At 48.0% G+C, this 12,074-nt stretch overlaps 1 protein-coding gene across 1 annotated transcript in view; it reads right to left on the reverse strand.

Annotated features, from left to right (window-relative positions):
- The window catches only part of LOC147084869 (uncharacterized), a 40,113-nt gene that overhangs the window by 15,003 nt on the left and 13,036 nt on the right, over nt 1-12,074 (reverse strand). Inside the window, exon 2 of the mRNA XM_085979594.1 lies at nt 295-338. Within this exon, the coding sequence (XP_085835720.1) occupies nt 295-330 (36 nt within the window). The 5' untranslated portion in view covers nt 331-338. The remainder of the gene's footprint in view (nt 1-294; nt 339-12,074) is intronic.

A 12,074-nucleotide genomic window follows, 5' to 3' on the forward strand; every position in this document is an offset into this window, starting at 1 on the left:
CAATTCATTAAATATATTCAAGAAGGAGTTGGATATATTTCTTAAGGCTAAAGGGATCAAGGGATATGGGGAGAAGACAGGGACAGGGTACTGAATTTGGATGATCAGCCATGATCGCATTAAATGGCGGAGCAGGCTCGAGGGGCCGAATGGCCGACTCCTGCTCCTATCTTCTATGTTTCTATGATCTTGTTGAATGGTGGAGCAGGCTCGAGGGGGCGGTGCGGCCCACTCCTGCTCCCAATTCTGATGGTCTTATAGCACTAAAGGTAAGGTCTCAAAGACACCACTGACCTGTGTGTCGGCAGATCCATCATCGCCAGTCGCCATCTTGGTGCCTGTGGAGAAAGACGGGGAAGATGGAGTTAAGGTGCAGGTCAGCCGCCATGTCAGGGAACGGGCTGGAGGGGCCGAACGGCCTCCTCCTATCCCGACAGCGTGCCGCCATCACTATCGCCAGCTCAGTATCAAATACGTTCCGTTCAATGAATTAATCTCACGACAAAACTTTTTCCAAAACAGTGTCGACATTTTCTCCCCCCCCGCCCCAACCCCCGCATTCTGTCCACCTTTACGATGGAACGATCCTATGTCAACGTGTCACGCTGTAACTGCACTCTCCGGCCAGCGGTGGCGCTGTGGTGCCTCCGTTCTGCCTCTCCCAGTTCCGCAGCCCAAGTAGCGTCTGTGCTTAGAACAATAAGGTCTGATGAAAGGGAGGAACTGAAAGAATTCAGTATTTGTGGGGAAATGGTGTTAGGGAAATTGATGGGATTGAAGGCCGATAAATCCCCAGGGCCTGATAATCTACATCCCAGAGTACTTAAGGAAGTGGCCCTAGAAATAGTAGATGCATTGCTGGTCATCTTCCAAAATTCGATAGAATCTGGAACAGTTCCCATGGGTTGGAGGGTAGTTAATGTTAGCCCACTATTCAAAAAGGTGGTAGAGAGAAAACGGGAAATTACAGACCGGTAAGCCTGACATCGGTAGTGGGGAAAATGCTAGAGTCCATTATAAAAGATGTAATAGCAGAGCACTTGGAAAACAGTGACAGGATCGGGCAAAGTCAACATGGATTTACAAAAGGTAAATCATGCTTGACTAATCTACTGGAATTTTTTGAGGGTGTAACTGGTAGAATAGATAAGGGAGAACCTGTGGATGTGGTGTATTTGGACTTTCAGAAGGCTTTCGATAAGGTCCCGCATAAGAGATTAGCGTGTGAAGTTAAGGCACATGCGATTGGGGGCAAGGTATTGACTTGGATAGAGAACTGGTTGGCAGATAGAAAGCAAAGAGTTGGAATAAACGGGTCTTTTTCCGAGTGGCAGGCAGTGACTAGTGGGGTACCGCAGGGATCGGTCCTTGGACCCCAGCTATTCACAATATATATTAATGATCTAGACGAGGGAACTAGATGTAATATCTCCAAGTTTGCAGACGACACAAAGCTGGGTGGGCGTGTGCGCTGTGAGGAGGATGCCGAGAAACTACAGGATGATTTGGACAGGTTGGGTGATTGGGCAGATGCAGTATAATGTGGATAAATGCGAGGTTATCCACTTTGGTGGCAAAAACAGGAAGACAGATTATTATCTGAATGGCAATAGATTGGGAGAAGGGGAAGTGCAACGAGACCTGGGTGTCATAAGAACATAAGAAATAGGAGCAGGAGTAGGCCATACGGCCCCTCGGGCCTGCTCCACCATTCAATAGGATCATGGCTGATCCGAATCTAGACTCACGTCCACTTCCCTGCCCTCTCCCCGTAACCCCTAATTCCCTTATCTGCTAGGAAACTGTCTATCTCCATTTTAAATTTATTTAATGTCGCAGCTTCCACAGCTCTCTGGGGAAGCAAATTCCATAGATTCACCACCCTCTGAGTGAAGAAGTTTCTCCTCATCTCAGTTTTGAAAGGGCAGCCCCTTATTCTTAGATTATGCCCCCTAGTTCTAGACTCACCCATCAGTGGAAACATCCTCCCCGCATCCACCCGATCAAGCCCCCTCACAATCTTATATGTTTCGATAAGATCGCCTCTCATTCTTCTGAACTCCAATGAGTAGAGTCCCAACCTACTCAACCTTTCCTCATACGTCAACCCCCTCATCTCCGGAATCAACCGAGTGAACCTTCTCTGAACCGCCTCGAGAGCAAGTATATCTTTTCTTAAATATGGAAACCAAAACTGTACGCAGTATTCCAGGTGTGGCCTCACCAATACCCTGTATAACTGAAGCAAGACTTCCCTGTTTTTATAATCCATCCCCCTTGCAATAAAAGCCAAGATTCCATTGGCCTTCCTGATCACTGTCTGCACCTGCATACTAACCTTCTGTGTTTCATGCACCAGGACCCCCAGATCCCTTTGTACTGTAGCACTTTGCAGTTTCTCTCCATTTAGATAATAACTTCGTCTTTGATTTTTTCTGCCAAAGTGCATAACCTCACACTTTCCAACATTATATTGCATCTGCCAAATCTCTGCCCACTCACTTAGCCTGTCTATGTCCTTTTGCAGGTTTTTAATGTCCTCCTCACTCATTGCTTTCCCTCCCATCTTTGTATCGTCGGCAAACTTGGATATGTTGCACTCGGTCCCTTCCTCCAAATCGTTAATATAGATTGTAAAGAGTTGGGGTCCCAGCACGGACCCCTGCGGAACACCACTAGTTACTGATTGCCAGCCCGAGAACGAACCATTTATCCCAACTCTTTGTTTTCTGTTAGATAGCCAATCCTCTATCCATGCCAGTATATTACCCCCAATCCCGTGATTTTTTAACTTGATCAGTAATCTTTTGTGTGGAACCTTGTCAAATGCCTTTTGGAAGTCCAAATACACCACATCCACTGGTTCCCCTTTATCCACCCTGTATGTTACATCCTCAAAGAATTCGAGCAAATTTGTCAAACATGACTTCCCCTTCGTAAAACCATGCTGACTCTGTCCTATTAAATTATGTTTATCCAAATGCTCTGTTACTGTTTCCTTAATAATGGACTCCAACATTTTGCCAACCACAGATGTTAGGCTAACTGGTCTATAGTTTCCAGCTTTTTGTCTACTTCCCTTCTTAAATAAGGGTGTTACATTAGCAGTTTTCCAATCTGCCGGGACCTTTCCTGAGTCCAGGGAGTTTTGGAAAATGATCACCAATGCATCCGCAATCCCTACCGCCACTTCTCTCAAGACCCTAGGATGTAGGCCATCAGGTCCGGGGGATTTATCCGCCTTAAGTCCCATTATTTTACTGAGCACCATCTCCTTAGTGAATTTAATCGTGTTTAGCTCCTCCCCCCCCCCCATTGCCCCCTGTTTGTCCAGTGTTGGGATATTTTTAGTGTCCTCTACTGTAAAGACTGATACAAAATATTTGTTCAGCGTCTTTGCCATCTACATGTTCCCCACCACTAGTTTCCCAGTCCCATCCTCTAAGGGACCAACGTTCACTTTAGCCACCCTTTATCTTTTTATATAGCTGTAGAAACTCTTGCTATCTGTTTTTGTATTTTTTGCTTGTTTACTTTCATAATCCATCTTCCCTTTCTTAATTAATCTTTTAGTTATTGTTTGCTGGCTTTTAAATGCTTCCCAATCTTCTATCCTCCCACTAGATTTGGCTACTTTATATGCCCTTGTTTTCAGTCGAATACTATCCTTTATTACTTTACTAAGCCACGGATGGCTGTCTTTTCTTTTACTCCCCTTTTTCCTCAGTGGAATATATTTATCTTGAAAGATGTGAAATATCTCCTTGACTGTAGACCACTGCTCATGTACCGTCTTACACTTTAATCTGTTTTCCCACTCCACTTTAATCAATTCTACTCTCATACCTTCATAGTCTCCTTTATTTAAGCTTAGTACGCTGGTTTGAGATCCAACTCACTCACCCTCAAACTGAATTTGGAATTCAACCATATTATGGTCACTCATTCCAAGGGGATCCTTTACTAGGACATTTTTTATTAATCCTGTCTCATTACACAGGACCAGATCTAAGATTGCCTGCCCCCTGGTTGGTTCAGTTACATACTGCTCAAGGAACCCGTCCCTAATACACTCTATGAACTCTTCCTCAATGCTGCCATGCCCAATTTGATTAGTCTAGTCAATATGAAAGTTAAAGTCCTTGTGCACCAGTCGCTGAAGGTAAGCATGCAGGTGCAGCAGGCGGTTAAGAAGGCAAATGGTATGTTGGCCTTCATAGCAAGAGGGTTTGAGTACAGGAACAAGGATGTCTTGCTGCAGTTGTACAGGGCCTTGGTGAGACCACACCTTGAGTATTGTGTGCAGTTTTGGTCGCCTTATCTGAGGAAGGATGTTCTTGCCATGGAAGGAGTTCAGCGAAGATTCACCAGACTGATACCTAGGATGGCAGGAATGACGTATGAGGAGAGATTGTGTCGATTGGGCTTATACTCGCTGGAGTTTAGGAGAATGAGAGGGGATCTCATTGAAACTTATAAAATTCTAACAGGACTAGACAGACTAGATGCAGGAAGGATGTTCCCGATGGTCGGGGGAGTCCAGAACCAGGGGTCACAGTCTAAGGATAAGGGATAAGCCATTTAGGACTGAGATGAGGAGGAATTTCTTCACCCAGGGAGTGGTGAACCTGTGGAATTCTCTGCCACAGAGGGCGGTGGAGGCCAGTTCATTAAATATATTCAAGAAAGAGTTGGATATATTTCTTAAGGCTAAAGGGATCAAGGGATACGGGAAGAAGGCAGGAACAGGGCACTGAATTTGGATGATCAGCCATGATCTCATTGAATGGCGGAGCAGGCTCGAGGGGCCGAATGGCCTACTCCTGCTCCTATCTTCTATGTTTCTATAATTCTCCTCTCCAAATTGCTGTATGTTTTACAATTTAACTCTAAATACATCCGTTGATAGCATATATTAAATCTGTATCTCTACAGAACAGAAGGAGGCCAGTCGACCCATCGTGCGTGTGCCAGCTCTTTGGACAAGCTATCCAATTCGGCCCACTCCCTCGCTCTCTCCCACCAGCCCTGCAAAATTTCCCCTTCAAGTATTTATCCAATTCCCTTTGAAAGTTACAGGAAAACTCTTTTTTTAATCCGGCATTGACGGGACCGGCGTGGTGCCGGTTTATCAAAAAGTCCGGATTACAGAGAGGTCTAGTTAAAAGGTACGAGAGCTCCGTACACAGCAACAAATCCAGGCTTCCCTGTTGCTTAGCAACAGGTGCAGGAACCCCGGCCACAGACCAAGTGTCCCTGTTGCTTAGCAACATGTGCAGGAACCCCAGTTACACAGCCACAGATCCAGGAACAGCCACTAATATGAAGTAAAACTTACCTGAACCTACTCCTGAATTTTGCCGGTTAACAGGGATTTCCGGTTATTTAAGTGCCGGTAAATCGACAGTTTCCTGTACTCATTTCTGAGGCTGAAGCACACTGTTCGCAACCTGGGTGTCATATTTGACCCTGAAATGAGCTTCCGACCACATATCGGCAGCATAACAAAGGCCGCCTACTCCCACCTCCGTAACATCGCCTGTCTCCGCCCCTACCTCAGCTCATCCGCTGCTGAAACCCTCATCCCTGCCTTTGTTACCTCCAGACTCGACTATTCCAACGCACTCCAGGCTGGCCTCCCACATTCCACCCTACGTAAACTTGAGGACATCCCAAACTCCCGCTGCCCCCGTGTCCTAACTCGCACCGAGTCCCGTTCACCCATCACCCCCTGTGCTCGCTGACCTACACTGGCTCCCAGTCCGGCAACGCCTCGATTTCAAAATTCTCATCCTCCTGTTCAAATCCCTCCATGGCCCTCGCCCCCCTCCCTATCTCTGTAACCTCCTCCAGCCCCTACAATTCTCATCCTCCTGTTCAAATCCCTCCATGGCCCCTCGCCCCCTCCCTATCTCTGTAACCTCCTCCAGCCCCTACAATTCTCATCCTCCTGTTCAAATCCCTCCATGGCCCTCGCCCCCTCCCTATCTCTGTAACCTCCTCCAGTCCTACAATTCTCATCCTCCTGTTCAAATCCCTCCATGGCCCTCGCCCCCTCCCTATCTCTGTAACCTCCTCCAGCCCCTACAATTCTCATCCTCCTGTTCAAATCCCTCCATGGCCCTCGCCCCCTCCCTTTCTCTGTAACCTCCTCCAGCCCCTACAATTCTCATCCTCCTGTTCAAATCCCTCCATGGCCCCTCGCCCACTCCCTATCTCTGTAACCTCCTCCAGCCCCTACAATTCTCATCCTCCTGTTCAAATCCCTCCATGGCCCCTCGCCCGCTCCCTATCTCTGTAACCTCCTCCAGCCCCTACAATTCTCATCCTCCTGTTCAAATCCCTCCATGGCCCCTCGCCCACTCCCTATCTCTGTAACCTCCTCCAGTCCTACAATTCTCATCCTCCTGTTCAAATCCCTCCATGGCCCTCGCCCCCTCCCTATCTCTGTAACCTCCTCCAGTCCTACAATTCCCATCCTCCTGTTCAAATCCCTCCATGGTCCCTCGCCCCCTCCCTATCTCTGTAACCTCCTCCAGCCCCACAATTCTCATCCTCCTGTTCAAATCCCTCCATGGCCCCTCGCCTCCCTCCCTATCTCTGTAACCTCCTCCAGCCCCTACAATTCTCATCCTCCTGTTCAAATCCCTCCATGGCCCCTCGCCTCCCTCCCTATCTCTGTAACCTCCTCCAGCCCTACAATTCTCATCCTCCTGTACAAATCCCTCCATGGCCCTCGCCCCCTCCCTATCTAGATGTAATATCTCCAAGTTTGCAGACGACACAAAGCTGGGTGGACGTGTGTGCTGTGAGGAGGATGCCAAGAAACTCCAGTATGATTTGGACAGGTTGGGCGATTGGGCAGATTCACGGCAGATGCACTATAATGTGGATAAATGCGAGGTTATCCACTTTGGTGGCAAAAACAGGAAGGCAAATTATTATCTGAACGGCAATAGATTGGGAGAATGGGAAGTGCAACGAGACCTGGGCATCCTTGTGCACCAGTCGCTGAAGGTAAGCATGCAGGTGCAGCAGGCGGTTAAGAAGGCAAATGGTATGTTGGCCTTCATAGCGAGAGGATTCGAGTACAGGAACAAGGATGTCTTGCTGCAGTTGTACAGGGCCTTGGTGAGACCACACCTTGAGTACTGTGTGCAGTTTTGGTCGCCTTATCTGAGGAAGGATGTTCTTGCCCTGGAGGGAGTGCAGCGAAGATTCACCAGACTGATACCTGGGATGGCAGGAATGACGTATGAGGAGAGATTGGGTCGATTGGGCTTATACTCGCTGGAGTTTAGAAGAATGAGAGGGGATCTCACTGAAACTTATAAAATTCTAACAGGACTAGACAGATTAGATGCAGGAAGGATGTTCCTGATGGCGGGGGAGTCCAGAACCAGGGGTCACAGTCTAAGGATAAGGGGTAAGCCATTAAGGACAGAGATGAGGAGGAATTTCTTCACCCAGAGAGTGGTGAACCTGTGGAATTCTCTACCACAGAGGGCGGTGGAGGCCAATTCATTAAATATATTCAAGAAGGAGTTGGATATATTTCTTAAGGCTAAAGGGATCAAGGGATATGGGGAGAAGGCAGGGACAGGGCACTGAATTTGGATGATCAGCCATGATCTTGGTGAATGGTGAAGCAGGCTCGAGGGGCCGAATGGCCAACTCCTGCTATCTTCTGTGTTTCTACATTTCCTTCTCTCTCTATCCCTCCCTGAACGCTCTCTCCTGTCATCATGCCTCCTCTCTCGGACACTCTATCCTCCCTAATCCCTACCCCAATCCTTCGTTACTCTTTGACCTTCCTCCTCTCCTGTGGCCGTCCCAGGCTGGACTCCCTCTTAGATAAGCCCAGAGCCTCCCTCTGTGCCTCTCTTGGCATCTTCCGAAGGGCCCTTCGAGGCACTCGTCGCTGCCTCCTCACGAGCAACAGCAAACCCAACCGTCCCATCCTACTCTCTCTCGCCGACCTTCCCTGCCTAGCGCTGGCCACTGGGGGCAAATCTTGCCAATCTCCTCCCCCTCCGCTCCGCTCCCACTCGGACCTCACCGTCCGCGGCCTCTTGCATTGTTCCACGGGAGCTCAGCGTAAGCTCGAGGAACAGCACCTCATCTTCCGATTAGGCACTTTACAGTCTTCAGGACTCATCATAGAGTTCCACAATTTCAGCTCATAACCTCGGCCCCTATCACATATATATATTTTTTTATTTATCCACACTTTTGTTTGGCCTTTTCCCTTCCTTCCCACATGGCAGCTGTCCTTCAATCTGCCAGCGCAATTCACACTCCATCTAGAGCCATCCTTTGTGTCTTCACCTGCCCCATTACCATCTCCGCTCGCCTTCAATATCTCTTAATGTCTCTTAATCTCTCCCACCTTCCATCCTATCACAGACCCTCCCTTTTGTTCTTTCGTCCCCTCCCCCCTTTCCCAGCCCCTAAACTTGCTTCAAAATCTGTTCCTTTTCCTGCTTTGTTCCAGTTCTGACGAAAGGTCATCGAGCTGAAACGTTAACTCTGTTTCTCTCTCCACGGATGCTGAGTTTTTCCAGCGTTTTCTGTTGTTATTTCATTCCCCCCCCCACCCCCCACAGCGCTGACCCTGTGGAAGCTGGCAGTGGGGCAGCCATCACCGGCCCCCTCCGCATCTCATAGAAACATAGAAGATAGGAGCAGGAGTCGGCCATTTGGCCCCTCGAGCCCGCACCGCCATTCACCGAGATCATGGCTGATCATCCAAATTCAGTACCCTGTCCCTGCCTTCTCCCCATATCCCTTGATCCCTTTAGCCTTAAGAAATATATCCAACTCCTTCTTGAATATATTTAATGAATTGGCCTCCACTGCCTTCTGTGGCAGAGAATTCCACAGGTTCACCACTCTCTGGGTGAAGAAATTCCTCCTCATCTCAGTCCTAAATGGTTTACCCCTTATCCTTAGACTGTGACCCCTGGTTCTGGACTCCCCAGCCATCGGGAACATCCTTCCTGCATCTAGTCTGTCTAGTCCTGTTAGAATTTTATAAGTTTCAATGAGATCCCCTCTCATTCTTCTAAACTCCAGCGAGTATAAGCCTAATCGACCCAATCTCTCCTCATACGTCATTCCTGCCATCCCAGGTATCAGCCTGGTGAATCTTCACTGCACTCCCTCCAGGGCAAGAACATCCTTCCTCAGATAAGGCGACCAAAACTGCACACAATACTCAAGGTGTGGTCTCACCAAGGCCCTGTCCAACTGCAGCAAGACATCCTTGTTCCTGTACTCGAACCCTCTTGCTACGAAGGCCAACATACCATTTGCCTTCTTAACCGCCTGCTGCACCTGCATGCTTACCTTCAGCGACTGGTGCACAAGGACACCCAGGTCTCTTTGCACTTCCCCTTCTCCCAATCTATTGCCGTTCAGATAATAATCTGCCTTCCTGTTTTTGCCACCAAAGTGGATAACCTCGCATTTATCCACGTTATATTGCATCTGCCATGCTTCTGCCCAATCACCGAACCTGTCCAAATCATACTGGAGATTCTCGGCATCCTCCTCACAGCACACACACCCACCCAGCTTTGTGTCGTCTGCAAACTTGGAGATATTACATCTAGTTCCCTCGTCTAGATCATTAATATATATTGTGAATAGCTGGGGTCCAAGGACCGATCCCTGCGGTACCCCACTAGTCACTGCCTGCCACTCGGAAAAAGACCCGTTTATTCCAACTCTTTGCTTTCTATCTGCCAACCAGTTCTCTATCCAAGTCAATACCTTACCCCCAATCCCATGTGCTTTAACTTTACACGCTAATCTCTTATGTGGGACCTTATCGAAAGCCTTCTGAAAGTCCAAATACACCACATCCACTGGTTCTCCCTTATCTATTCTACCAGTTACATCCTCAAAATATTCCAGTAGATTAGTCAAGCACGATTTACCTTTTGTAAATCCATGTTGACTTTGTCCGATCCTGTCACTGTTTTCCAAGTGCTCTGCTATTACATCTTTTATAATGGACTCTAGTATTTTCCCCACTACCGATGTCAGGCTTACCGGTCTGTAATTCCCTGTTTTCTCTCTACCACCTTTTTTGAATAGTGGGGTAACATTAACTACCCTCCAATCCATGGGTACTGTTCCAGATTCCATCGAATGTTGGAAGATGACCAGCAATGCATCTACTATTTCTAGGGCCACTTCCTTAAGTACCCTAGGATTTATCGGCCTTCAATCCCGTCAATTTCCCTAACACCATTTCCCTACAAATACTGATTTCTTTCAGTTCCTCCCTCTCATTAGACCCTATGTTCCCCGACATCTCTGGGAGATTATTTGTGTCCTCCTTTGTGAAGACAGAACCAAAGTATGTATTTAATTGGTCTGCCATTTCTTTGTTCCCCATTATAAATTCCCCTGATTCTGACTGCAAGGGACCTACGCTTGACTTCACCAATCTTTTTCTCTTCACATATCTATAAAAGCCCGCCGTGGTGGCGGTGTGGCTCTCCTCACCAACTCACACCTTGGTCTCTCCCCCTACTCCTCCAGCACTTTCTCCTCCTTTGAGCATCTCACCTTATTCCATCTCTCACCTCATTTAAAATTCCCATTCTCTACTGCCCGCCCAAGTACAATAAAAATGTTATTACTGAGATATCTTCACTGTTCACTCTGCACCGAGCGACTTCTCATCCGCGGTGATCTCAACCTCCATCTCAATTCATCATGCTCTCTCTTTTGCAGATGACACAAAGCTGGGTGGGCGTGTGTGCTGTGAGGAGGATGCAGAGAAACTCCAGGATGATTTGGACAGGTTGGGTGATTGGGCAGAAGCATGGCAGATGCAGTATAATGTGGATAAATGCGAGGTTATCCACTTTGGTGGCAAAAACAGGAAGGCAGATTATTATCTGAATGGCAATAGATTGGGAGAAGGGGAAGTGCAACAAGACCTGGGTGTCCTTGTGCACCAGTCGCTGAAGGTAAGCATGCAGATGCAGCAGGCGGTTGAGAAGGCAAATGGCATGTTGGCCTTCGTAGCGAGAGGATTCGAGTACAGGAACAAGGATGTCTTGCTGCAGTTGTACAGGGCCTTGGTGAGACCACACCTTGAGTATTGTGTGCAGTTTTGGTCGCCTTATCTGAGGAAGGATGTTCTTGCCATGGAGGGAGTGCAGCGAAGATTCACCAGACTGATACCTGGGATGGCAGGAATGACGTATGAGGAGAGATTGGGTCGATTGGGCTTATACTCACTGGAGTTCAGAAGAATGAGAGGGGATCTCATTGAAACTTATAAAATTCTAACAGGACTAGACAGACTAGATGCATGAAGGATGTTCCCGATGGTCGGGGAGTCCAGAACCAGGGGTCACAGTCTAAGCATAAGGGGTAAGCCATTTAGGACAGAGATGAGGAGGAATTTCTTCACCCAGAGAGTGGTGAACCTGTGGAATTCTCTACCACAGAAGGCAGTTGAGGCCAATTCATTAAATATATTCAAGAAGGAGTTAGATATATTTCTTAAGGCTAAAGGGATCAAGGGATACGGGGAGAAAGCAGGGACAGGGTACTGAATTTGGATGAGGCGCCATAATCGTATTGAATGGCGGAGCAGGCTCGAGGGGCCGAATGGCCTACTCCTGCTCCTATCTTCTATGTTTCTATGTTGCTCTCCTCTGAGTTCACTCGCCTCCTATCGTCCCTAAATCTCTCCCTCCATGTGAACTCCCCAACCCATATTCACGGTCACCCTCTCGACCTTGCCATCTCTCGTGGCCTCGCTACACCCATCGTGTCAATCGCAGGTAAGGCCATCTCTGACCTCTTCCTCCTTTCGCTCTCCACCCACATCTCCCTTTCTCCCCCAACCCTACTTCCTTCAGTGTCCACCGCTGGAAAAAAAAACTCTCTCCCATCTCTCTTACAACTGCTCTTACGAAATCCCAACTGTCCAGCCTTTGGCCCTCCATTCACCACGACGTTTCGTGCAGCTACTGATCTGCTCAACCACACCCTCACCACCACCTTTGATGCCCAAGTCCCTACTAAAACAATTACCCTCTCTCACC

Source organism: Somniosus microcephalus, unplaced genomic scaffold, assembly GCF_052327205.1.
Source record: "Somniosus microcephalus isolate GS21.2 unplaced genomic scaffold, FLI_Smic_1.0 unresolved_chr9, whole genome shotgun sequence".
Classification (NCBI taxonomy): domain Eukaryota; kingdom Metazoa; phylum Chordata; class Chondrichthyes; order Squaliformes; family Somniosidae; genus Somniosus; species Somniosus microcephalus.